At 29.8% G+C, this 26,661-nt stretch overlaps 1 protein-coding gene across 1 annotated transcript in view; it reads right to left on the bottom strand.

Annotated features, from left to right (window-relative positions):
* Nucleotides 1-4,241: 4,241 nt before the first annotated feature.
* The window catches only part of LOC107448120 (synaptotagmin-9-like), a 170,673-nt gene continuing 148,253 nt past the window's right edge, over nt 4,242-26,661 (bottom strand). The window contains exons 8-9 of the mRNA XM_071186981.1: nt 14,743-14,914; nt 4,242-12,193 (exon numbers count right to left, since the gene is read on the bottom strand). Coding sequence (XP_071043082.1) covers nt 11,992-12,193; nt 14,743-14,914 — 374 coding nt within the window. The 3' untranslated portion in view covers nt 4,242-11,991. The remainder of the gene's footprint in view (nt 12,194-14,742; nt 14,915-26,661) is intronic.

Here is a 26,661-nt window from a genome sequence, read left to right as displayed (position 1 = left end):
TTTAGTTTAAAATAAAATAATCAAAATTGTGAATGACGTAGTTAATAGAATCCAATAAGAGGAAATTAAATACCTTATTTGCGGTGGCAACAGAAACTAACTCCTAGGTTTACCTTAATTTGGAGTTCTTTCTTGCAACAAACATAAATTCAGAATGCCAAGATCATTATTTGTTACTCAGATGAATAAAAGGTTTCAGTGGATGGTTTGCTGCATGTAAGCAATAGCAAGCTTCTTAAAATTGGAAATAATTTAGAAAAATGCCGGTGCATTCGTCCATTTATGCTATGCTTACGAGGGGATGTGTGAACATATTTAATATTCTAGAAAGTTTTGTTATTATCATTTGGATTTAAATTTAAGTGTAAATTTACCATTTATAAGAGTCTTTTATAATTTATAACAGGTTGTTTCTGATAATTATAATGATTATTCTCTTCAATAGATACTCGAAAAAAAATCATTGATAGTAAGAATGATCCCTTACACGTGTGAATGTTGAAGAACTACATGTTTGTAATGGGTCATTCTTTCTCAATGTGATTTCTCCAAGAAAAAAGTTATTGACCCGTGAAAAATTCACTAATCACGTTCTCGTTGCCAAAAAATCACTATCCAGTGAGAGTGGCCCTTCAGGTGAGCTGCTAGCGCATATGCGCACATCGCAGTCACGGCTGATCGTACGTGCGAATTCGTCGCAGTAATACTCAATTTTGCAGTGACTTTCGAACTGGAGGCATTTCTGAAACTAAAGTAGTTTTACAATAAATTTAAATTTATCAATGTTGGTGATTCACAGTTATATTTAACCATTCTACAGTACGATGCTTTGACTACGTGCGCAGGTCGTCGGAATGCCAGAGAAAGGGAACCATCCCTTGCGCAGAGGATCGAAATTGTGATGTTTCAAAGACCGTTACACATAGCACATTGTGCAGCTTTAGTGTGGCTTAAATAAAGTAGTAAAAGTAGAATAGTTAGTGTCTAGATAGAATACAAATTTTGACCTCGGTGACTTTTAGAAGTCATCATAATCTAAAATATACATTAAGAAGCAACAAATCGGACAATTTTACAAAATTAAATTTTTTCACTAACACGCTTAAGTGTTTTGGTTATAGCTGGGAATTTAATAAGTTTCAATTTTTTGATTTTAATTATAATTTTGATCACACGTTTATTTTTAAAGAAAGGAGTAACAATCACTAATGATTATTGTTTTATTAGTAAAAGAAACAAAAATCCCAATCTACATCCATTGGCCTTATACTTAAGTTCACATCCTGTTTAAGAATACATTTTAAAGTTGGCAATTTTATTATGAAAATTAATTCCTTTATTTTATTTAATAGTCATACTTAGAGATGTGCAAGTAAGAGACTGAACTAGATTAGTGTTCCACTATCATTCAAAAAATTTTCGTTTGCAATATTCCTGTTGGACGATTCGTATTTCAGTCCCAGTAGAAAAGTATTCCTATTGGTTACATCCATAGATAAAATATTAGTCCCTGGTTACATCTGTAACTGACAGATCATTGATGGATTTCCGTTGGACAGGTAAGTGAAGAGACGTCAGCTTAGACACAGGTCCTGATTATCACCTAGGCCAAATAGGCATGGGCCTAGAGAACTCAATTTCTAAGGGGCCTCAAAAATTATTAGTCCCGCAGTGGACTGATCGTTAAGACACGGTTCCCAGCAGATCACCGAAGTCAAGCATCACTGGCTGCGGTCAGTGTGCGGGTGGGTGACCACTTGGATCAGTTTGCGTAGGGACCGAGGGTGTGCGGTATTGGTCCTCGTTAAACTGTTCTACCGTAAAGTGCTCGACTTCGCGTGCAGGTCGTCGGGCTACCGAAGCGGGGGTGCCATCCCCTCTGCAGAGGATCAAAATTGTGATGGCATGTCTTCGGATCATCCTCAGGGATGTTTCCCAGACCGTCGCCAATAGCCCATTGTGCAGCTCTAGTGCGACGTAAATGAACAAATCAAATCAAAAATTATTAAAAAGTCCTTAATTCTACTGTTTCTTTTAAATAGTGAAAGAAAAAAAAACAGTTTTTCTCAAAAAATGCATTAATTTTATTTCAATTTTTTTTATATCGTGATACAACCAAATTCAAGGAAACATTGTATTAATCAAATTCGAAAGTTCAGCTGAATTTTAATTGGGGCAATTTTTAAGCAAACGACTTTAACGAATGTTTTAAACAGATTTACATACTTCTACAATATTAAAATTTTGATTTTCCTGATAGTTTTGTATTGATGAAACCTAATTATCAATCTGGTTGAGCAAAATTAAAGAAAAAGCTTTAAATGATGAAGACAACAACAAAAAGAAGAGAAAAAAAATGAGAAATTCTTTATCAAAATATTTTTCTGTTGATAAATTAGAACCATCTGTTTCTGATGAAGCTGCTCTCATTTGACTAAACTTTTTGTATAAGACTTTTAATTGAATTCATTGTGAGTTTTAAATGTAGCAATATTTTGAATATAACTTTTTCTATGAATACGAATGTTAATTTTTTGGAATGTGTTATATATAAATAAATTATTATTTAAACGTGTTTTTAATTTTCCATTAGTAGAGATAATTTTAGTTCTTTTTGGATATCTTTTCTGTGTTGATATGTATTTTTTAATAAAAATTACTATTAATAACCTTAATATCTTGGCATCATATATGGCAACGTTACTTTTAAAAAGTAACGAGTAAAAGTACAAGTATTTTTAAAAAAAGTACAAGTAAAAAGTAAAAAGTTCATATTTTAAAAAGTAACGAGTAAAAAGTACAAGTAAAAGTACAAGTACTAAGCAAAAAAAGTAACGATTTAAAAGTACATTTCTAGGAAATCGAAAATTCAAAGTAACCTAAAATTTTATTGAATAATATTCTTATGTTCTTTAATGTTTTTGCAAAATTGTTGTTATTTATTTAATTATTTTTAATTTTGAAAGTTATGGATATTAATTTATTTTTAAATTCGGAAGAATATTATAATATAATTTTATAATATAATCGTATAATATAATTTTAAAATCAAATATAATTTTAATATCAAACTTTTTATGGATTTGCACGAAAAAGAAATTTTATCTATTGATTTTAATTTTTAGTTTATTATTTTTATTTATTTAAATTACCATTGATTTAAAATTGTTTTACTCTTTAGAAACGCGTTTTAAAAGCACAAACATAAACAAAGCAAACACGGGGTTTCAGATAGCTTTGTGATCTTTGAGCTAGTAAAAAATAATTGAATGTGCAGTATAAGTTGAAACAGAAGGTATTTAAACACGAAGTTAGCTGTGAATGCATATATATTGCACATTAATTTTATAAACTAAAAAAACATAAGCATTTTTTTTTTTAATTTAATTTTTTTTTTTTTTTTAGAAAGCTTACCGAGTTTTAGAAAAAAGTAACGATTTCATTCGATATTTCCGTTACAAATACTTGTACTTTTTCCCTAAAAAAGTAACGAAAGTACAAGTAAAAGTACTAAATTTAAAAAGTAACGAAGTACAAGTAAAAGAACGTACTTTTTACTTGTTCCGGCGCCGGCGGTACAAGTAACGAAAGTAAAAGTACTGCCATATATGCTTAGCATACATGTTAAACTTATAGTTAAATCTAATGAAAGGTGGGCTAGCTCTGTTTTGTTATAAGTACTAAATAAAAATTAATTACGGCTTACAATAAAAAGTAATTCAGCTAATCAGTTACTTTTAGCAAAAACACTGATTTCAATTGTTTGTGGTCACCAAATTATTTCTACTTTGACATAATATTGTTTTATATTTTGCTTTGATGCGTAATAGATTAATGCGTTTGATAGATGCGTAAACTTTATCCTAGAAAAATAATCTTCAATTGTCTGCTTTCAAAATTTCTTTGAATGTTTCTCTTGAATCATGAAGTTTAGTATATTCTTTTTTATTGGTAGGACTACTCTTCAGCAATTTAATTCCTAAATATTGCGTAAGGGGCCAGATAATTTGGTTGGCCTTGGGTATGAATTAATCTTGATCGGTCCCTGCTTAGACACATGTATTTAAAAAAAATTTCAAACTTTCTCTTCTATTATCAGACAAATAAGACAGATGGACAAAAGTGCAGCGTAAATTATCGTTCAGGATATAATTGTTCAAATATTGCATAATTATTCTTGCTGACTTAAATTAAAATACTTAATTATTATCAGAGAAATTAAACGAAACAAAATACTGATATGGCATTTAATTGATAGCCTTTATTTAACAAGAAACGTTTGAATACAACAGGCATTAGTGTGTAGTGTAAACGGCAGCATTATAAAAATAATAAGAAAATTTAGGAATTTAAATCTTTTTGGCTTAGAAAGACACCAAGAAAGATTTTTGTAAACATAAATGGACACACACTGATAATCTACACTAGGAATCTCACAATGAAGGAATGACATGTTTGTTCTTGTCTGATAAGGTTTACATAAATGACACATAAACATCAGCTAAATCTTGTAAGCATCTTACCTAATATGTCCAACTATATCAGTTTATTTCTAAGAAAGTGCAAAACAATTAAATGCATTTATATGTAAGGAAAAAACAGACTACATTTAGCATAAGAATATCTATTTTTTTTCATATACATATTCGCTTTTCGTAAAAGAAATATGTTATCTGATCACACCAAACATATCATCATGCTCTTATCAGAAACAAATAGCATAGCAATATGTATGTATATAATATAGATATATATATGTATACTCGAATATAAATGTTACAAAATGAATATAATCTCGCAGAACTTCAAAACCGTAATCGATTCTAGCAAAAATAACTGGCACTGTATATCCAAATATCCCAAAAGTGATTAAACTCTTCAATGACGCTCGAAATATTTCAATAAGAATAAAATTGAGCTTCATCAAATATCGAAATGGTTTTTACAGAATTTATTTTACGAACGTAATATTTACAACAGTTTATCCAGCTCACCTAAACAAAGTTTGCTTCTGGCTACTTTATGATGCAAAATTATTGAAGCAGTTAACACAAAAACTATATTAGACGTCATCTAGTTAATCTATCTGTGAGGCTCTCTAGTCCTAGCAATTCTATTAACACCTATATCTAATGTTCTAAAATGTAACAAAAATACTCAAATAAAAATAAGACTACCATTTATTTTTTATGAAACAAGTCTTTACACAGGAAAAGTGTAACTCAAACTTTTTGGTTTTGGAATTTTTCTGGTTTTATGTAATTTTTTGAATTTATTTTAATTTGTAAGTAACAGTTCTGGGAAATAATAGGATAATACCATTTAATATGACTATAATTCAAAAATTTATAAACGAATACTTAGATAGAAATAACAGCACACTATTTTTTTCAGTTGGTTTAGTGCTCAAGGTAAAAGCGTAATTGAAGTCTCCTAAAATTTTTATTCTTCCCTTTGACGCAGGATTTTTAATTAACTTATTTTCCATATTCTTTTCTTTTTTTGCATTAACTTAGGTCTATCAGCTATAGCATTTTGATAATTTATGGTTTTGAATCACAGCATGAAACATTAGTGTTTTTTTCTAAGTAAAAGGTAAAATTTTCTAAACACGTCAACAGAAACAATAATTTTTTTAAATTATACTACCAAACAATATTTTTTTTAAATTTGAAGTTATTTATATATAAGTGAAACAGTTATTCATCATTGCAATTTCTTTAATTTACAAAATTAATTATTGATAATTTTTTAACTATGGATTGAAAAAAATTTCTAACTTCTTTTTTTAGGATTTTATATGTTAGTACAAATATAATTCCGATAATCTAATAGATTTTTTTAGTGATTAATTTGACAATATTTTGTATTTAAAAAATGCCAAAATATAATTATACTTGTAATTAGAGCGTCAGAGAGACAGGTGCGTCAAAAGGTTATGTAATCTATAGTTTTCGCGAACAATCAGGAAGATCATTTTTTTATTTCTTTATTTATTTATATTGGGTAGAAAGAAGACATTATTTTGATAAAACCAATTATTGCTATTTAGCTAAGTTGAATAATAAAGTGGTTCTTATTTTCTTAATGACGTTTAGCAAAGACAATTTTTCCGAAAAATTTAGCTAAATAGCCGAATGCATGTCGAAGGAATGTATATAATGAAAATATTACTTGTAGAATTTTAGTTCATATTCGACGATAATCAAGTTCATTACACTCAATATTTTCTCAGGCACTGTTCTTTCTAGAAAAGTTAAAAAATAATTAAATTGGCACGGCAGTGCCAACTTGTCTGAAATAACCTATACATGTCACATGCGGAGAACACCGACACAATAGAGAGATTTAGCAATACCATTTCACATCCCCCTCCTAATTCACGCATATATGTTCTCTGAATTCGAAATAAACTGCATGCGACCAAATTCTGAAAAACTGCAGATTCAGTTTCTTCAGAACATGCGTACTTGAACGCGGGGAAATGTGAAACAATATTGCCAACAACCTACAATAAAGGAGAAGTGCAGGTTTTTTTTTTTTTAGAAAAACATCGAGAGTTTTGTGCGATAACACATAGTACAAATATATCCCTATAACGTAGTCGCTCTCATTATAAGCTTTTACTGGTACATAGTATATTTGATTCTCTCAAGTAAATAAGGAATTAAAGATCCCCGTTAGGTCTCTTTCTTAGCGTTAAGGATATTAATAAAAAGGACTTATTAATTATGGAAGGTACTCTCGGATTCAGTAATGGATAAAATTTAATTACTGTTGAATGAATACTTTAATAAGAAATTAATTTATAATAAATAATTTTGATGGGGTAACTTTAAATAGCAAACTTTTCTATTACTAATGAGAGGCTTCGCTCTTTTGGGCAAAATTAACGGTTACCGCTGGCTACAGGACGACTAAATGCAACAAATGACTATTAAAAAATTTTCTGTCAGTCGCCACTAAATCATCTTTTTCTTTTTCGCCGATAATGCATCCTCATGAGCATTTTATTATTTTAATAAATATGGATTTGTTGAATTCATATGAATATTTTATAATATTTTGAAAATTATTTTATTTCATGCCAGCTTCTTAAACTTTTTCTTCCTTTTGGAAGTAAACCCTGTAATGTTTACCATAGTTTGAGAAATTCTTAAAAAGAAATGCCTTACGTTACTAATATTGACAGTTTTTTGAATAGTTTAAAATTTTTGAAAAAGTGGTATCATGTTTTTAAAAAGTTGCAACTGTTAACAATACAATAACTGGACATTGGCCCATAAAAAAATTCCCTGATTTTGCCCAAAATTTCGCTTCTAACCTGCCTCATTCAATAATCTCCACCCCCGATGGCATCGCAATCATTTCTGTTTCTTGACTATTAAGACATCAAAATAAAAAATAATTCAATTAAAACATTCAATCATTTTCTCAACACAGATTCAGTTCCTGATGCAATTAGGATAAAATTTCAACCTAATGATTTTGCTCGATTACCATTGCGAATTCTTCCACGAACATGTTTTATGAAAATCAAATTTAAATTTACATTATAATACAAACTTTTTAAATGCTTTTCGCCTTATATATTATTTAACTATTGTGCGAGAAGTTAATTCTTTCTATACCCTAAGAATTTGTAATAATTATTTGGCATTCATTACTTTAATTTGTATGCGTTTGGCTGAACACAGTTTTGCATAAAATTTAATATAAAAGTAAATATAATTTATTTTACAGTATAATAATTGTAAAACAGCAAATAAATAGCCTTCATTACAAAATGTTGCAATATAAGATTATATTATTTAATAATTATAATAAAGCAACAACATTTCTAGCCATAAATTGTGAATAATAATCAAAATGAAAATCATATCACTAAATATGAAATATATTTAGATGGGATGATAAAATATACTGCTAGCAAATACCGTTAAATAAGAAATAAGTAATTTGCATGTAAATATCATTAAAACATGTTTAAATTTAATGCTGATGACAGCCAAAGATATCTGATGTTTTTTTGTTTATTAACAATCACATCATGAGACTTTCCTATTAGATGAGTATGCTCGATACAGTAATACAAGAATTATCTTTTTATGATGTATAAAGATTTACCAATATTAGTAACTATAACCTTGTCTTGTCGTCAGAGGCCAGTTACATCTTTCTGAAATTTTGATGTTCATGAATTTTATTATTTATAATAACATACTTCATATTTCCATTCAGCATTATTATATAATTAGATCTTGAAAGCGAAACAAAAAAGTCAGTTAATGAACCGAAAAATAATAAAGAATTTCCAATAGTTACTTCGAATATGAGTAAATTTTGTTGCTGTATTTTTTGTTAAGTATATTTTATTTTTAATGAATAATATCTGTTAGTGCTGGTACTGGTTCCTTATTCTATTTATTCAAGTTATCCGATTAATATTACTACTTCGTCCGTAGTATCCAAATCTATCATTGGGCAATTCCTTCTATGACACTAAAATTATTTTTAGCTTTATTAATATCTTAATATATTGCTTATTTTAAGAGTTCACACTGTTAACGATATCGATACTATCAAAATTATGTAAAAACAAATTTTTTAAAAAAATGCTATTCTTGAAATGCTTAAATTCGCATAGCTGCCAACTTTTAAGTTTCTTTAAGGAGGAAGTTTTATATTGATAATAAAATTTATGCTAATATTTTAGCCATAATTTAATAAATATGACTTAATTAATTATAGCCACCAGATAATGCAAACAATTCTAATAATACATATAAAAGGAACCTGGTTATTTATTCTTAGGTATTCGCGAGCTAGAAGAAATTTAGTAGTTATTTTTTATCAATAGAAAAAAATTTCCTCAAAAATTTTAAAAGTCAGCAGTTATAAATAATTTTAAATGACAGTAATTAAATAACATAACGGAAAAAATAATGGAATATTTTCCTGTAGTATTCTGTATTACTTGATGTTACAAGATTGTAGAGGGATGATTAAGTGTATATTTTTACAGTGAGAAATGATGTATTTTTATTATAGGAATTGGTTCACACATACGATGATATTCAAGCAGTCAGTATCTAATGTCAAAATTTTAATTATTTTCCATTTTTTATTTATGTCATACATAATATTTACTATTTATTAAAATGTTATTCAGAAAATGTAAAAAGGGGAAAAACTGTATGAATATTTTTTAACATAATGTATTCTAATATGAATTTGAGGAATTATTAAGAGTGGAGTACAAAATGTAATTGACGTTGACCCTTCCAGACCAAACTTAACTTACATAAAATAATTTCTCAGATAATCATTCATAAATAACCTAGTAAAAAAGAAATTCTCTGAAGTTGTCTTATTTTGTAATTTAGTTAAGCATTAATTTTATAAATTATCGAACTTAAAACTGATATAAAATTAATCCTTTTAATTAGTTTAAAAATATGTGCGACCCTTATAAAAAATAAAAGCAAAAAGACCACAAAACATTGTATCGATTTAAATTAAACTAGTATAATAATTCTTTTCGTAAATTTTTGAAATAAAAAAAATAGCTAAAACTTATAAAGAATATAGCTTAAATATTGGCTTAACCATTAATTCCATAAGCCGCAGATATTAACTTCACCATTTTTATGATTGTACTGATTCGACATTAAACCCATACATAAAGAGGCAGTAATTTACATTCGAATTAAGTCAAACGTTAAATTAAGTTCCTTCGTTTCTTCTAGATCCTAATTATAGTTAAATATAGTTGCATGATTTTAGATTCAAATATTTTAAAAGAATTGTTCTATTACTGGACAAAAGTGTGTTTCATCCACTAGATAAAATGCTAAGAATAAAATGGTGAGGAAGACGGAAAATTAAAGCCATAAACGAGCAGAAACCTTTCGCATTCGCAGAAAATTTCAGCAAATTGTAAGAAACAATTTCAGGTCTAAAAGGGTAAAGAAAACAAAACAAAAGTTATCTTAAATAAATCCATATCTGTTTAAAGTTTGACATTTTTAAGGAAGATAATGTTTAAAAATAAAAATCTTTCTAAAATATATCAATGAATATATGGATATAATAACTATTTAAGATATAGAAATTGCTATTGAAGTATAATTTTACGATTAAAGAGAAAACAAAGAATTTAATAATAATTATACATATAATTAAGATAGCTATGATCATTATATCATAGCTATCATAAATTTCTTTCTTTTTTTTTTTAGGTAATTTATAATTGTCCATCTCAGATAGCAAACAAGCGTCCGAACTTTTCATGACATATCCCCGTAAAAATTAAAATGGGAGTAATTAGTTTTATTCTTCTGCTTTACATTTAAATTTATTTTTAAAAACTCATGAAAAATAGATTTTTTTCAATATAACTTTACAAATTTTAAAAGTTATCACGAATGTATTATTGTTAACAGATACAGATGATGAAATATTTTTTGTTATTAGTTAATTAGGGTATTGTCCTGAAAAGTACGACTCCTTTAACAAATGTGAGGAAACATTAAATGAAACAACTGATATGGTTTAAAATTTAGCACAAGTATATACACAGTGAAAACGTAAAGTTTTGAAACATGAAAAAGCACGTAACAATCAAATACAATATCACAACATCCAGACAGGGTAAGTAATGGCGGATCATGCTGCCAAAAATTGATACATAAAACAGTTTAATTGGCCCCTGATTAGCAGCGATACAGCAAATTAAACGCTAACAAGTTTTCTCTATCTTTTGACACAGATGCAGTTCAACCCGGAAAAAAAAATATCTCGACACGATACAGCTTATATTACATTTCACGCCGCATAGATGGCAGCACATAAAATGAGGTGTCTCGTAATTACTGAGTACGCAGCAAATTAAACGCTAGTTGTTAGTTTTCTCTATCTTTTGACACAGATGCAGTTCAACCCGAGAAAAAAATATAATCTCGACACGATACAGCTTATATTACATTTCATGCCGCATAGATGGCAGCACATAAAATGAGGTGTCGCGTAACTACTGAGTACACAGCAAATTAAATGCTATTTGTCAGTTTTCTCTATGTTTTGACGCAGATGCAGTTCAACCAGAAAAAAAATGCAATCGCGACACGATGCAACTTATATTACATTTCAAGTCAGATATGTAAGCAGAGAAACGCAGTGTCACTGACTACTGTGTGCACAATCTGAAATTGAGTAGCATTGCTAGCTGCTATCGATATCGATACGTTATATAAGTGAAAGGGAATTAGAATGCTAGTGTAGCAGATCCTTTTCCTTCAACAGTGTTGTATTAGCATTCTGCGGAAAAATATTTTGTTTATATTTCAACTCAAGAATATCGTGGGCTATAGATTTATTAACTGCACATTAAGGCAAGTTAGAGTTTTGCTGAAGTTCTGTCTTTGCATAATACAAAGCGTTCACTTTGAAATCCGCATTATTAGTCACACCATCGTTAAGTGTGTTGCATGGTAAAAAATTATAATAATGCTGTTCAGAAGGTTAGTTCACCTTAATTAAACTGCAAGCTGTCTTCAATTTTAGAAAAAATGATTCTTAGTTACTTACCCTGTAATGGAATCGAGTCAACTGATTGCTTAAAATTATTAAAATAATGGTTATCTTTTTACACACAAATGAGCTGAGCGAAACAAAGATGTAACTTCAAGTAAATATCTAGCATGAAACAATCAAATATGTTTTGTCATACATTAATCTACATGTGTCTCAGGTGATACTCCAGTTCCATTTCATCCATGATGATGCACGATAACAAACACACGAGGGATGAAAAACAGAACAGCTTCATATGGGATGAGAGAATCATTTTAACAAGCTTAATCAGCAAGCAGGTTTCGGGAGACCCACTCATGGTAAAACGGACAGTAAACCTTTTCAGAGGTTGTCCCAGCTTCCATTTCGTCCAGTAAAGGGAGCCATTACAATTTTAGATGGCAAGCACAGTTACAGTCATCTCATACTAATGCATTTGATGGGAGATGATTTTACAGGTAGTTTCTCAACAGTAAGACCGGACAAAGATTCTTGTAAAGTGTACCACTGAGCTACAGGCTTGCGAGGGTTGTCTAGCATCTCTATCCAGTGGTCTCGACCTAGACCGATGCAGCTGCTTCCGATGGCGAAACACCCCATCATTTCGTTGGCTCCCACTCTGCAAAATTCAAAATTTATCTGAAGGCATTGTAAGTATTAATGATGGTGCATTTATGTTTAGTAAATTAATATCTCAAACATAACCAAACAATTAAAACAAATCTGTGAGAGAAAAACGAAAGGAAACAGAAATTTACGGTTTGCAGCGTTCTGTTATGGAAAAGAGTTGTTTATTTGCATTTAAAACTTCACAATTAGTTACAAAATTTTCCAAATGAAGCTGCTAACTGGAAAAGATATAAAACACTATTTTTTGTTGCACTTTAGATCATTCCTACTGAAATATTTGAATAGTTGTGTGTTAAGATTCTTTTCATTTCTCCGTACGTTGTAGTTGTTGATGTTGCAAATGGTTTTCTTCAGAAAACATTTTTGTTACATTTTTTTCCAGTTCGTAGAGCCATCTTTTGTGAAAATATTATAATGTACAGCCATCAAAATGTGTAAACTTAATAATGTATAAACAAGAAGTTTGGAAATATTTTTAAAATTTTTTAATCTGTGCGATTTCGTGTTCTAAAATACAAAATTTGAATGAAATTGGTTAAATTGTTCTCAATAAATGAAATAAAAATGTAAAAATTAACAATTCTGAATGTTTATTCTTTTAATAATTCTTCTAGGGTGTTTACGTTAAAAAATTTCCTCTTAGCTTAGTTTCTGACAACGATTAATTATGCAGTGTTGCTTGAGGATTAATTTAATAAATTAAAATAGGGTTTTGAGATCGCTGCTTTGTAAAGTAATAAGTTAGTGAATGAGTTACGACATATTTCCACAACACGAGAACACAAATACTTTAAATAGATCATTATTATTTAACAATAAAGTATCTTTAAGTATTTATCTAATTAGACAAAATTTCAATCTTAAGACAAAATCGCGACTAATTTCCATCTTAAGATCGATCGTAGATTCTAAATGTTTGGATGTATAATGCACATTAATCTTCCCTTTGAGAATGTATTGATTTCGAAATAATGTGCTCGGGCAATGACCCCGAGTTTATATGAAGGTCAAAAGTATGTGATGAATCTATACTGGTTAGCTTAACTTTGAGCACAAATAATTATAACCGTTGTAGGGATAGCCGACCCAATATTGAGTTTGTAACTACCAATGTTCACCTCCGTATCCTTGCAATTTTGAACCCAATTCAGAATACAAGGGAACTCCTGGATTAAGTATTGTAATAAATTGGCCTTCCTTAGAACTTTTGGATGGAACTAACACACATATACGTTACGTGGAGAGGAAAACCATGAAAACTTCACATGTTTAGCCTGACAACAAGGGGACTTTAACCCATGTTGCGTCTACCACTAAGGATATTTTACGTCTGCACTGTGGTCGGTGTGAGCCGGTTGGGGAATTCGTATCGACCAGCCATCGTTGGGATTCAAACCCGGGGTCACCTCACTGGGAGGCGAACGCTGCATCCCCTGAGCCACTAGGGCTTACCTTCTTATACTGTGCAAAACAGGTTATAAAGTTCGTTGAATAACTCATCTTTATTCAACGAAATCAATAACATTCACTTTCTTAAATGACTGATTGCACTGTTGTATTTACTTTATAATATTAGAAACTTCAATATATTATTCTGTGTTGTCAATATGGGACTTAAAAAAAACCTATAATTTTTTTTCTTTTTTAAATTCTTCCAAAAAAAAATTTTCGACACCAAGCGTTGCAATAATTAATATCTTTTAAGCAAACCCGCCACAGCTAGTTATGAACTAAGAGGGTCATGGTGGTTTAGGCTCAACAATTTCGAGACATTTTTTTATCCTAAGCCCAGCCTGGACCAATCAGCTAAACGCCTTTTTGCTGTCCAATATAAATGTAAAATACTAAAAGGATAAGCATTCCCAGTATCAACATTTCTTAAATTGGAGGAAATAAGGAGGTACCATCCATTCATAGAATTATCCTCTAATAGCGCATGAGGTAGAAATTTTACTGAAATGCTGCTATTCCGATTCTATTGACACGCTGGATGTAATCATAGCCCGTAAATATACAAAACAGGCAACGCCTGTTTTCCGCGGTATATCAGGAGTTACACTTCAATCACAATTCAGAGACTAATATACCATTGATAAAATTTTATCGAGACTAACGCAATCAGTTTCGTGCACCGATCGTCTCTACCTCCCATCAATCTGCGTGGGCTTTAAGCCACCACCGGGAATAAAACCTCAGTCCTTCACAATGACAACACAGTGTCTTAACTCAATACCACTTTAAAATTAAAACTCCTTTAAAAACCTTTTAATATCGTGATTGAGCATGGCTATTTATTAATATTTTTTCTTTTTTTCTCGATCAATAATCACAGTTGCAAGCCACACATCAACTCATTTTTAGGTCAATTGATTTGATTTCTAAAAGCCATTTTTTCACCAAAATAAGAAGGAAAAAAAGACTAAGAATTTACGAATTTTCCTGGTTTAATTTGATGAGGTGTCATAAAATCATTCGGGAAAAAGAGTTAAAAGAAAAATCTTTCGTTCCTGGGATTGAGCAGCCAGAATTCTTACTTACCTGTCGTAATCGATCACTTTAACGACCAGAGTGACGTCTTCGATATTCTCTGCTGGCACATCGAAGACGAGGGCCTCGTTATAAACTGGGTTCAGCGTAGACTTCTTCACTGAGGTTTTCTTCTTTTTTACTCGTTTCCCTTCGCACATCAACGAAACCTTGACGTATGGATCTAAAATTGAAGATGAAGAAAAAATTGTACTTTTTCCCTTACAGTTTGAAATTCATTTTCGGTTTTCAGCATTTTATAAAACAGAAAATTAATTTAACATTACGAGCATGATTATGATTACCCTAATCGTAGTTATAATACCTACAAAACCTTTATAATAAAAAATGGTATATTCTAGAATAAAAATTCTCCTTATTTGTTCCTCATTCTCAGTTAAATCTATAATCTTTTTTTGTTAATTATGCAAAATTTTCAAGCAATGTTTCTTTCAAAACTAGCAAAACTTAATTTATCCTCTCTATTAACAAACAAAGGAAATTTAATTTAAATATCTATGATGATAAATCATGTTAGAAAATTATTACATTATATTGAATAATAATATTAAAAAAAAATTCGCATTGTTCCACCAAATATACTAAATGACGGCTAACTGATTATCAAGTAATAGTATTTAAATTGCGTTTCATTGAAATAATCTCGTCCAAATTGGAATAATTTTTCTAAATTTAAAACTTTTATTCATATTCATTTAAACTTCCTCCAAACACAGATATATTTAGAATAAGTAATTTGTGTTTGGAGGAAGATTCGTGATTACAGAATCAGAGCTATAGTAAGATTGTTTTTGAGGTATTGTTTATGTTTCACTTTATTTATGCCTTATTTACAGTATTATTTTATTATTAGACCGTGCAGGGACGCTCAAATGCAGAGGGTTGCTACTAGTAATTATTCACTGACCATTAAATGGTTGAAAACAGTGTTGTTGCATCATTGGGGCATCGTACAAGTCGGCATATCTACAGCAAGAACCACAAACTGTTCAACCCTGACCACTTTGCACCTTTTTTATGGATCTATCTTTTAGAAACCATAGTAGGAATCTACGTAATTTCGACCCCGTTCAAACGAAGTAGACTTCACCTGAGCTACTGGTGGTACACTTATCTCCAAACCTATATATGGGGCTACACATCAAGCAACCATGGCTAAGCACCTAGTTTCGTTTTTTCAGGGCTCTATCTTTTAATAGCCATAATAGGAATGCTACATAATTTTGACCCTAGTCAGACGGTGGAAGAACACCAAAGCTGGTATCCCTTTCACCGAACTTTTACACCACAACCAGCGAGAGGACTTTAAGTCACTACAGATTTAACATGCACATTGCTGCGTGTTAAATCTGTACACGTCGGTTGTTCAGTTGGCTTCCAGGATCGAACTCACAACCACCAGCTCCAACTTAGCAAAACCAGTGAAGCCTTTACCAACTGCACTACTGTAGCGCTTGATTCTTTAACCACTGTTTCATACTATTTCAATCTGAGAAGTAACAGGCATGATCATGCATGTGTATTATGACAGTAAACTTGTTATTTTTTTTTCTTCTTAATCAATGTTCATACAGAATTTCATTAAAACCGAATCTAAAAGTTCTCTTAATTTTGAGCACCAGCATGCATGCATGCATGCTCAAATATATATACATCCAGCGGAATAGAATCGCATTTAAACTATTCTTAGAAATAATTATTAGTTTACCGCACAAACCTTAACGAAATAACACCCTTTCATTTAAACTTTAAAGTGAGTTTTGAATGGCAATGCATCCAGGAGCGTAAATCAAACACCTTAAACTTACTCCGGAACTGCAGCGGTCAATTCAGTGCCCCTTTTCTGTCTGGGATGTGGAGAATCGTTCCATCCGGTTCGAATAATTCTTGCCCCGATTACCCCAAAGGAGGGGGCACTCGATCAATTCCCAGGAGCAGGAGACGATTTCCCAACTAGAAAATCGTTCTTAAAGCTGTCATTAAGACAGGAAACTCGGGCAGAGGGGCGCCGCTAAGTCCCGGGCAAGTTTTGTCTCTTCTCGTGTTATCCGGAGAAGAGGGTGATTTATCACTATCCAGGTTCTCTTTCGTCTCATTCTCCCGAAAACTTCTGCTAAAGGTATTTGGGAGGTGGTTTTAATGCATGCTAGTGTTGGAAAGTGGTAATATTCGAGATAAATTTGGAAGAATATCGAACAAATAATGCAAATCGTGGCTTTTTATGCATCATTTTGGAGCTTAAACTTCAAAACTTTGTTTTGCCGTCAATGCTAGCATTACTTGATGTAGTTTCCACTGGCTTTGTTATGCATTTTTAATCGACTTGTAATTATATAATAAATTATTTTTTCTTTTAACTCATTTATTTTATTTTATTTTTAAGCAATTTGAAAGTTGTAACTTATTGAATTTGGGGGGAAATGATAGAACAAACGAGATAAAATTTAAGTGGAGGTCTCGGTTTGTATTGATTCCATTATGTTCAGTAGTGGATCCGTTTTACCTTAATTTTCCATAATTTAAATAATGAGTTCAAATACAATTTTAATCGATCCAATTTGTACTGAAGTCAATTTTAATATTCTTTCTGTAGAATGAAGATTCCATATCATTTTTACTGAAAGTTTATTAAGAAAAGCACAAAATAAATTAAAATATTTACAAAATATACAGGGAGCTGAAGCCCCTTCAGCTAACTTAATATCTTCGTTTTCTAAAGACGAATGCCCACTGTTTTAACTACCAAATGGCTTTATTCTATGGCTTTAATGGCTTTATTTATTCATGTGATCTATAATATCCAGACTCCTTTGTTAAGGTTAACGTCCTAAGAAGATGGTATTTCGGTTTCCAAAAGTCATTTTACTGCGCAATATGGATTCATTTTATAAAGATTATATTTCTAACTAATTTAAGATGATTTATAGACGAAGTCGTACTTTAATCATGAGAAATAGATAGATAAAAAGTTCTCGTCTGTTAATAAAGCTTCTATACTGTTAAAATATAATTATTTTTCAGTTTCGTTTTTAGCTTCTTTGATTCTGTTTAGCTATTATTTCAGATGTCACATAGATATATATCAAACTTGTCTTTGTTTAAGACATAAATAAAGTGATTATTTAAAGAGCTAATAATTTCAGATCTATATAGAGACAATTATAGCAGTAATAATATATGATGTAGGACATGAATGTGTTAGTTTTGCTAAACTTGAACTATTCATATTTGTCAAGAGGATCGTCAGTGATAGTAAAAAAGATGAATTACTGGTAATTCTTATCTGAACTGCTAAGTGGAAGAGAAAAGACAAATAAAACAAAAAGAGGCAATAATTATAAATTTAAATGTTATTAGGGCAACAAGAAAATAATTATTCTTATTAATTTGATTATATATTTCACGATTTTAAAATTTCAAATAATTTATTCCCGATTTTTAATATAGCAATCATGAGAAAAGTAATAATTTGAAGAGAGTGGAATGTTTATGTTTAAAAATTAAATACTTATTTTTCTCCCATTAGTTTTAACTTAGGTTTTAAAAAATTACTTTTCCCAGATTACTGCTATAAAATAATCTTTAGAGCTCTCATTTCTTAAATATCACATAGTTAAAAGAAGCTTTATGGTACTAATATGCCAGTACGCCACAGTTTGTTTGTCAAAGGATAAAATTAGTAATGACATAATTGGAGCAGCCATTTTTTAAATCTTTTTAAAATCAATCGTAATCCAATGATGCTGGGTGATGACAGTATCATAAGTATTTATAAATTTAAATAATTTAGTCATTTCTTATGCATGGAGTAAAAGTGGATTAGTTAGAACAATGTGATACTGGAATACAAATCGATTTGGTTGAAGCAGGAGGCCCACTGGTTATTTAGAACATAGGAGAATAAGTTGAACATTGATAACACGAAATGAAGATGGAACTTATGAACAATAGGTACAGTTTGTATGGTGAGTAGATCACATAAGTAATATGTGGTGAACAGGTTGAGCATGATTGTTTGAACTGAATTTATTAATCGGGCAACTCGGGTTGCTTTCGGCCCTTTTCCATTCATCATGAAGTTACGTGTAAAAAGCAATTTGGTAATTATAAAAAATTTTACAGTAGGACATAGGTAGGACATACGGGACAGTTATCGTCATACAATATTACAAATAAAGTAATATTTAATGTTAAGTTTTTTGGATACATAAATCAAATCATCGATTAATAAATCAAAAAATTGGTTGCTATTTTGCTAGTATTATTTTTATCAAGAAATAAAAATTTTTCCTTAAGCTTTTATGTGATATTCAAAAAAAAAAAAAATTTTAGGTCACTAAATTAAATTTTTTTCCGTTTAAGAGAATTTAAATTCAAAAGAGAGAAATTTTTTTTAACGTAAACAATAAAATTTACTAAAAAACAATTTCCACATAGATTATAGATTTTACATAAAGATAAATTTTAAATATGTATTTAAGTTATATATTACATAAGTTATATGTATTAAGTTATATACAACAAAGTAAATAAATATAAAAAAACACGAAGAAAATTAAGAGAAAAACAATAAGTTTAATTTATTGCGCATTAATATTATGCAATCTGGCAATCTTGTTACGAAAATATTTTTTAAATCATTCTTGAAAAATTTCCCGTTCATGTAAGTACATTTGAATTCGCTACTCGCTTTATAGATTATATTTTATTCCGTTTTTTCTTTTTCTTTTCTTTTCTTTTCTGTTTTTACGTGTTATTTTTACTTATTGTGTTCTATTTTCTTTGTTGTAATTTTTGTAAAAAAATTTTTGAGTGCTCCTCACACTATTGTATTAACATATTTTGCTTTGGCTATTTTGATACAATATCAGAAAGCACTCTTTTTTGCGGATATAATCGTGTGGGCTGATGAAAAGATTATATCTTTTATTTTACGGATTTTTAAAAATCCCCCCCTTTTCCCCAGTTGATTGTTATTTTTTTATTATTATTTGTCTTCCCCCCTTTTTTTTCATATGTCTGTAATTTTCTTTTGTTTTATCTTCATTTTGAACTTATATATTTATATAAGTCATTGCAATGTTTTTATTTAGTTTTAATATTTTATTCACTCCAGAGACCTCATTATTACACTTTTCTTTTCCAGAACTTCAACACATCTACAAGGACGTCTGCACGCCACTGATTTTTCCTGCGCGTACAAAATCTCATCATTGCTAAAGTTTGTTTTCTTCTCTAAGAAAAATTGGATTTGTCCGAACAACTAGAAGTATTGCTCCTAGATGGCGGTGCAACACAGCATTCATTTAAATCTCACGAAAGCATTTTTACATACGTGAGAAATATAATGTGTCGTCGAAGGAATTCGATGGGAATTAAACGTAGTTTATATGCGTTCAAGTTATTTAATTTTTGAAAAACTAAATTATTGACACAACGTTGAAGCTTCTTTATTTCATTATAGTTTCATTTGATTATTCATTATAATAGTAGTAATAGCCAGCTACTTCATGAATCATACATTAGTAATTTTAATGCAATGTTTGTTTGCAATATCGAATTAAAAATATCATTAAAAATTATTTTTTAAAGGTATTAATATTTTAGTTTTACTTAAACCACATTCCATTGAGTTTGTTACCTGTTAACAAATTTTAAAATAATTTTTAAAGTATTTATAGTGACTAATAAAAACTGACTAATGAATTATGAAACAAATATAGTAAATTTCTCTATTTTTTAAAAATTTTTAATTTGAAATGTCACGATGAGAACGTGATTAAACTATTTTATATCTTTAAACTGTTATATCATCGTATTTAGTTTTTTTTCACTGCTTTAATACGAACAGCGAAAATTCTTTTATTTCTAAGTCCATAATCTTGATAATTCTATTTTCTATAAAAGAAAATCATAATTAACGTGCTTTGTAATAGGTTGGGTATACAGTATCTCGCTGGTTTGTTGTAATTAGGCCGACTTATTATCTATTTTAGGAGCAAAGAGCTAACATAGGCACAATACTAACATAACGTTAACTTGCGAACTTGTTTGCTCCAATATTGCTTGATAGGTCAGTTCTGATAGTATAGGAGCCTTAGTTTGTTGTAGCATTTCTCACGTTTCGCCATTTTCCTCAATTTTTTGTACCCTTTTTTTAAGTTTTGTTTTATTTAATTTAGTTTACGTGATTAATAAATACGAATCAGAAAAACAAGACTCATTAGGCGAAAATAAGAAAATTGCAAAAATCAAATCAGTGATTTTAGTTTTGTTTTATTTATTTATCATTTTCTTTTATCAACGTGAAAAGGATGAACCTCTCAATCCAGACACTGTTGAACAAAATTTAATTTCAACGATACATTGCTTAATAATACACACTAGAAGTGAGAGGGTACAAATAATAAAATAAAACTTTTCGAATGATTTAGAATTCCGAACTCTAATATATTGAGTGATTTGGGAGCCATAATAGTTATTAAAAATATCTTAATTTTGGATTTTTGTTCAACTGGAACTATTTAACCAACGTTTTTCAATAGAAAAGAATATTTCTTTTTATTTTAAACAAAACTCTAATGATTTTGTAAGAAATATATATAGTATCCTAAACTATATTATGTCTTGTGAATTAAAAATAAATTTAATTCGTTGTAACACGTTTACCAGCCTTAAAAATAACCTTTTTATATATATATATATATATATATACGAAAAATTTTTAATTAATAGTTAATTTTAAACTGCTTTTACTTCATTTACAAGAGGAAGAAATAGTAAATGAAGAAAATACCAAGTTTGGACAAAATTGGAGCTATAAATATGTCTACAAAAATTTAAAACTTTTCACAGCTTTCTTGAGGCTATCACCGGCACGCAAGTATAAACACGCAATTCGTGTTATGCATAATGCCGTGACGTCACAACATTTTAAACGTTTTCATGGAATTCTACACTCGAATAAGCTTGTTTAAAATGGTTTTAAGCCTGTATTTGTAGGTGGAGTATTCTTAGAAATAAATAATAAAAAAATGCAGATTAACGGGGAACTTTTACTTGAGATCAGCTCAAAATGCTCGTTTACGAAAATGGACACAGCTTGAAAAGCGTGTTAATAACAAATCAGTATTTTTTTTTTGTAAAAAAGGGACATAGATGAATTTCGGGTTCGAAAAAAAGGACATGACTAAAACTGCGTGCTATGGAAACTTTTGGCACAATAACTTTCTTATGTTAGACAAAGAGCTCACATTTTTAATACATACGTCACTTTCGAAAAAAAAACGCTTAAAAATTTCTTCATTTTTTCTTCTTTCTTATCTACAATCTAGTCTGACGGTGTTAGATCAGATTTTAGAGTCCTTTGATATGAGTATTTTACTAGAATTCTCCCAGAGGAGACCCGAACAATCCATAACATGGTTCAGCAGAAGTTTTGTGTTGACATTTTGAGTAAAGGTTTTGTTAGCCCCAGGAAATGAAGACATTTTAGGTGACTGATGGCAAGGCGCAAGAGGCTAGTTAAGGATTTTCTGTCAAATGAAAGGATTAAGTTGTGTTCTTTTTAGCACTAAACACTTATTGAATATGAAAAATAATCATTACTCATTTATTATTTCTTATAAAGTAAAATATAAATAAAAATACATAACAGTTGTTTCAGAATAAGAATCAAATGCATTGCATAATAGCATAATGCGTTGCACAATGCTAAAATAGCATTGCTTATTTTCACAGTCACTCATTTCGAATTATGTCCATTTCTTCATCCACGCATTTCAAGCTATTACTATTTTCTGAAACCTGAACTTTGTTCATTTTTAAATACATACTTAAAGTTATCTAATGTAAAAGATAACAAAATTTCATTCTACATACGAGGTGTGGCCGGAAAGTAACTACCGTTCTGAAAAAATAAAACTAGCATAAAAATGCTTCTGTTTTCACAACACGATTTATTTTTACTTGAAAGAACATTTTAGAAACTATCATTTTTACATACTGACCAGCGTTGTTCAAACATTTGTCATAGCGGGTAAAACAACTAGTCTACACCTTCTTCAAAGAAAGTTGCCACCAGCGGAGGCTGCCATTTCTAACCGCAGTTTTTTTTAACAATCTCACGAAAAAGTTTTTGAAATTAGTGAAAATTCACAACAAAGCAAATTTAATGTGAACCGTTTAGGTTACACGAATTTTCTCCCTCACTTTTGCATCCAGACCAACATTCGCTCAAACCAAGCACCAAACATTTCTCCTTACGCTACCTACTCTGTGTGCACATTGGCGCTTTCGTGATTCAGTTGTCAAACACAGTTTTTCACCTTTCCACAACTTATAACATAGTCACATTAAATCTCCGTAAGTTGACGATAAATTGCAAATGGCTTAATATTCTTCGCGTTTAAGAAGACAAGGAAAATAAAAAAAGCCACAGTTTAAGTGCCTTACACTTGAAGCAAAGCTATAATTTTAAACTGTATGTGCTATCTTGCTGTAAAGAACAATAGAAAGGACAAATAACTGAAATGTTTTAAAAAAAAGTTCTTTAACTTTCTTAAAAAAAATTGCCAACTTTGGCGGCATTTTTCCACCCAGATGAAAATTATCAAAATCAATGCCTTATTCTAATTTTTAGCAAATTTTTTTGAGTCCACATAATGCAGCATTGGAGTAAGTTTCTAAATATTAAAAGAAATTAGACGACCAACGCTTTTCATTTTCTTAAAACAGTGACTTTTCTCCGTATTTACGTTTTGCGCCATTTTCAGAATAAGCATAGAGGGAGCTGGCTAAAGATGGCTAAACTTGACCAAATGGTCATGAATAACTGTTGCAAATTACGAAAAAAAAAAGACATTATTCTCAAAAATGCATAATTTCATGCAACTGCAAAGCCTTTCAAAAACAGCCTTAACAAAAGTGCAACCACTATCGGACTGTAATGTCTGGAAAGACCACAGACATGTGTTTGCATGCGTGTAACAGCGAAAAACGAAGCAGTACTTACTTTCTGAACACGCCTCGTATTTGTAAGAGCTATAGTATTTTCTAATTGAGATGAGTTGAATCTAGAGTTTAATGGTATAAGACTTAGAATCGGCCTCATCGCACCCAACTTAAACAATACTCGGTACTTAAGGTAAGGGGAATAAAACAACGTTATAAATCATGTCTGGCATACTAAGTAAGGGGAGAAAAGTTTTTACATAGAGGTCATAATTGTAATTTTTCTATAGATGTGTAAAATTGTATAATTTTTTTCTTTTTGAAATAATGAAATGAGTTTCGGTTCACTGATTAGTAATTTATTTAGAATCAGATGAAATATTGAACACACATTATTATTCATACTTTTTATTTCAATAATAATCACCATTAATGTTGCACTATGAGACTTCGTCAAGTTCTGAAACAATTTATATTATATATGTAAAATAAATAAAGTCCTCACTAACAAGGAAGTACTTAGAACTATTAACTAACAAGAGAAAATAAATTTTCTTGCCTTTGCTATAATTTTCTCTATACCTCTGTTTTAGTTATCTTGATTGTTACTGTAAGAACGAAAATTTTCTTCTTAATGAGCTGAAGGAATAGTTCCCAAACCATTCATTATGCCTCTTTCTTCTCATTTTTTGGTGCTTTGATCATTAAGCAATTCTGTTTTCCTTGTGATACTCTTAACAACTTCAATTACCCGATTTTTATATTATTATTGCGTCTATTTCAATTATAAATAAATAATACATAAATAAATGTTTTGAACTATTAAGAGGCGAGGCATACTTTATTTAACAATGATTAGGCTGATTTCAACATTTGCATTATCAGTATGTTGCAATGTCATCAACTTAATAAACTATATCAAGTTGATATAGTTTTTTAACTTTATAAGCTATATCAAGTTGATATAGTTTTTTAACTTTACAAACTATATCAAATTGATATAGTTCTTAACTTTATAAACTATATCAACTTAATAACCTATATAAACTTGATAAACTATATCAACTTGATAAACTATATCAACTTAATAAACTATATGTTCTCCAAAACAATATACTCAGAAAACTAACTAGAGGACGCCATAAATACCATAGAAAGGATATCCATAAACGACTTCAGTATAAATGAATTTCATCACTAAACAAACTTGAAGTTAAATTGTTTGATATAGTTTCTAAGTGCTATGCGCAAACTTTAACGAAGTTTCTAAATAGGTAAACCTAAAAGATGATTTTAAGCCCAATCAATTGCAATTCTGCAGTGACGCCTCATAAAGTCCATCAATTTTGTTGATGAATTTTACTGAGACGTTGCTGGATAACGGGTGGGAGAATGGATTAGATAGTTTGTCGATGTAAATAGAAAATATACTGTAAATAGCATTTCGAAAAGATATTTTCTCAATTGTTTAATTCTATGTTTATCTCAAATGTATCAAGTTATCTAATACTATACGCATATGCACTGAAAAGTTTCTCTCAACATTTTCCCTTTATGTTCATCTCAGCTGTTTCTTAATCTTGATATATACTGGGCCTCAGAGAATCTCTCTCTGATTCCATTTTGTGTTCCATAAACAACAATTGCCACTTGCAATTAAAAAAAAATAATCGCGAGTAAATGAGGCGCTTGGAGCAATAACGAATTAAATAATTTTTTTTTTAATTTTATTGCATTTTTGACGGTGGATAATATAGCTGTGGATTAGTGCAATAACCGGAAATTAATCTTCTTTATCGGTTCTTTACCCTGTGGTTAACAGAGCGGAGAAAAATTATATGAACCAATTCACTTTTTAAAATTCCCTTGCATCTCACTAACAATTTGTAAATCTGGACTTATTTTGTTATCTCGTCAAGTCTTTCAAATAAATTTTAATTTCGTCGACTACCCATTTTGTTCAAAACACATTTAAATTTAAACTTGATAAAATGAAAAACCTATTTTCAGAAAAATAAAGTAATTTTTAACAATGAATTTAAGCCACTGAAAAGCACAAAAAAAAAAATATGCTTGACAAAATGTACATTAAATATATTTTTTTCTCACTCTCTTTATAAACGCGTGCAGTGAATCTTCGATTGACATAAGGTATGCAGAAGAAATACAAACTCTTAGACGATACGGAAGTTGGCAAGATGTAAATCTGCCTAAAATACTTGTGTGGGCGGAAAATATATACGCTTAAAGGAATAAATAGAGCTGCTGCTTTACGTTTTCTATAAATGCTTGCTTCAATTGTCGAAACGAAAAATTGAATGGTGGGGAGGAAAATAAAATGAAAATCTTCGAAACAGGATGCTTATTTGATAGAACTCGAGAGCAGGACAAAAAAGTATCTATTTTTAGCTGTATCGCAGTCAAAATTTATTTGTTATGCCACTGTGGGTTTTTACTTAGACCGATTTTGAAGCGGCACATTGTTATTATTGCTCTTATGTTGCAAAATAAAATCCCTAACTTTGTTAAAGAGGAAAAATAAAATAGGGGATTTAAAGAAAATTTAATATCTTTTATCTTGATTTCAAATAAAAATGCTTCTAGAGCTCTGGAGTTTTAGAATACATTTATTCATTGTTTCTTGAATTTAATAAAAATATTTTCAACGAGTTTAATTTCATACTGAATTGTTCAAGTATACAATGCATTTATTTAAGAATATATATATATATTATCAGATTATTTTGATTGATATTAGCTATTGCCACTGTGGGTAATTAAAACTTTTATAAAAATAATTAAAATTTTTAGCCCAGCTGCAATGATCGTAACGCCAAATAAAAAATTGAAACGTGGAGGAATTCATATTTAATGCAAATAAAATTTCAGCCACCACTATATTTCAAAACTCTCTTAATTGGTTTTAGAATTTAATTAATTTTTAATTGGTTTTATAAA

This window comes from Parasteatoda tepidariorum, chromosome 10 (genome assembly GCF_043381705.1).
Source record: "Parasteatoda tepidariorum isolate YZ-2023 chromosome 10, CAS_Ptep_4.0, whole genome shotgun sequence".
In the NCBI taxonomy this organism is placed as follows: Eukaryota; Metazoa; Arthropoda; class Arachnida; order Araneae; family Theridiidae; genus Parasteatoda; species Parasteatoda tepidariorum.
Note: the sequence above shows the minus strand (reverse complement) of the source record. Positions and strands in the feature narration are given on the sequence as shown.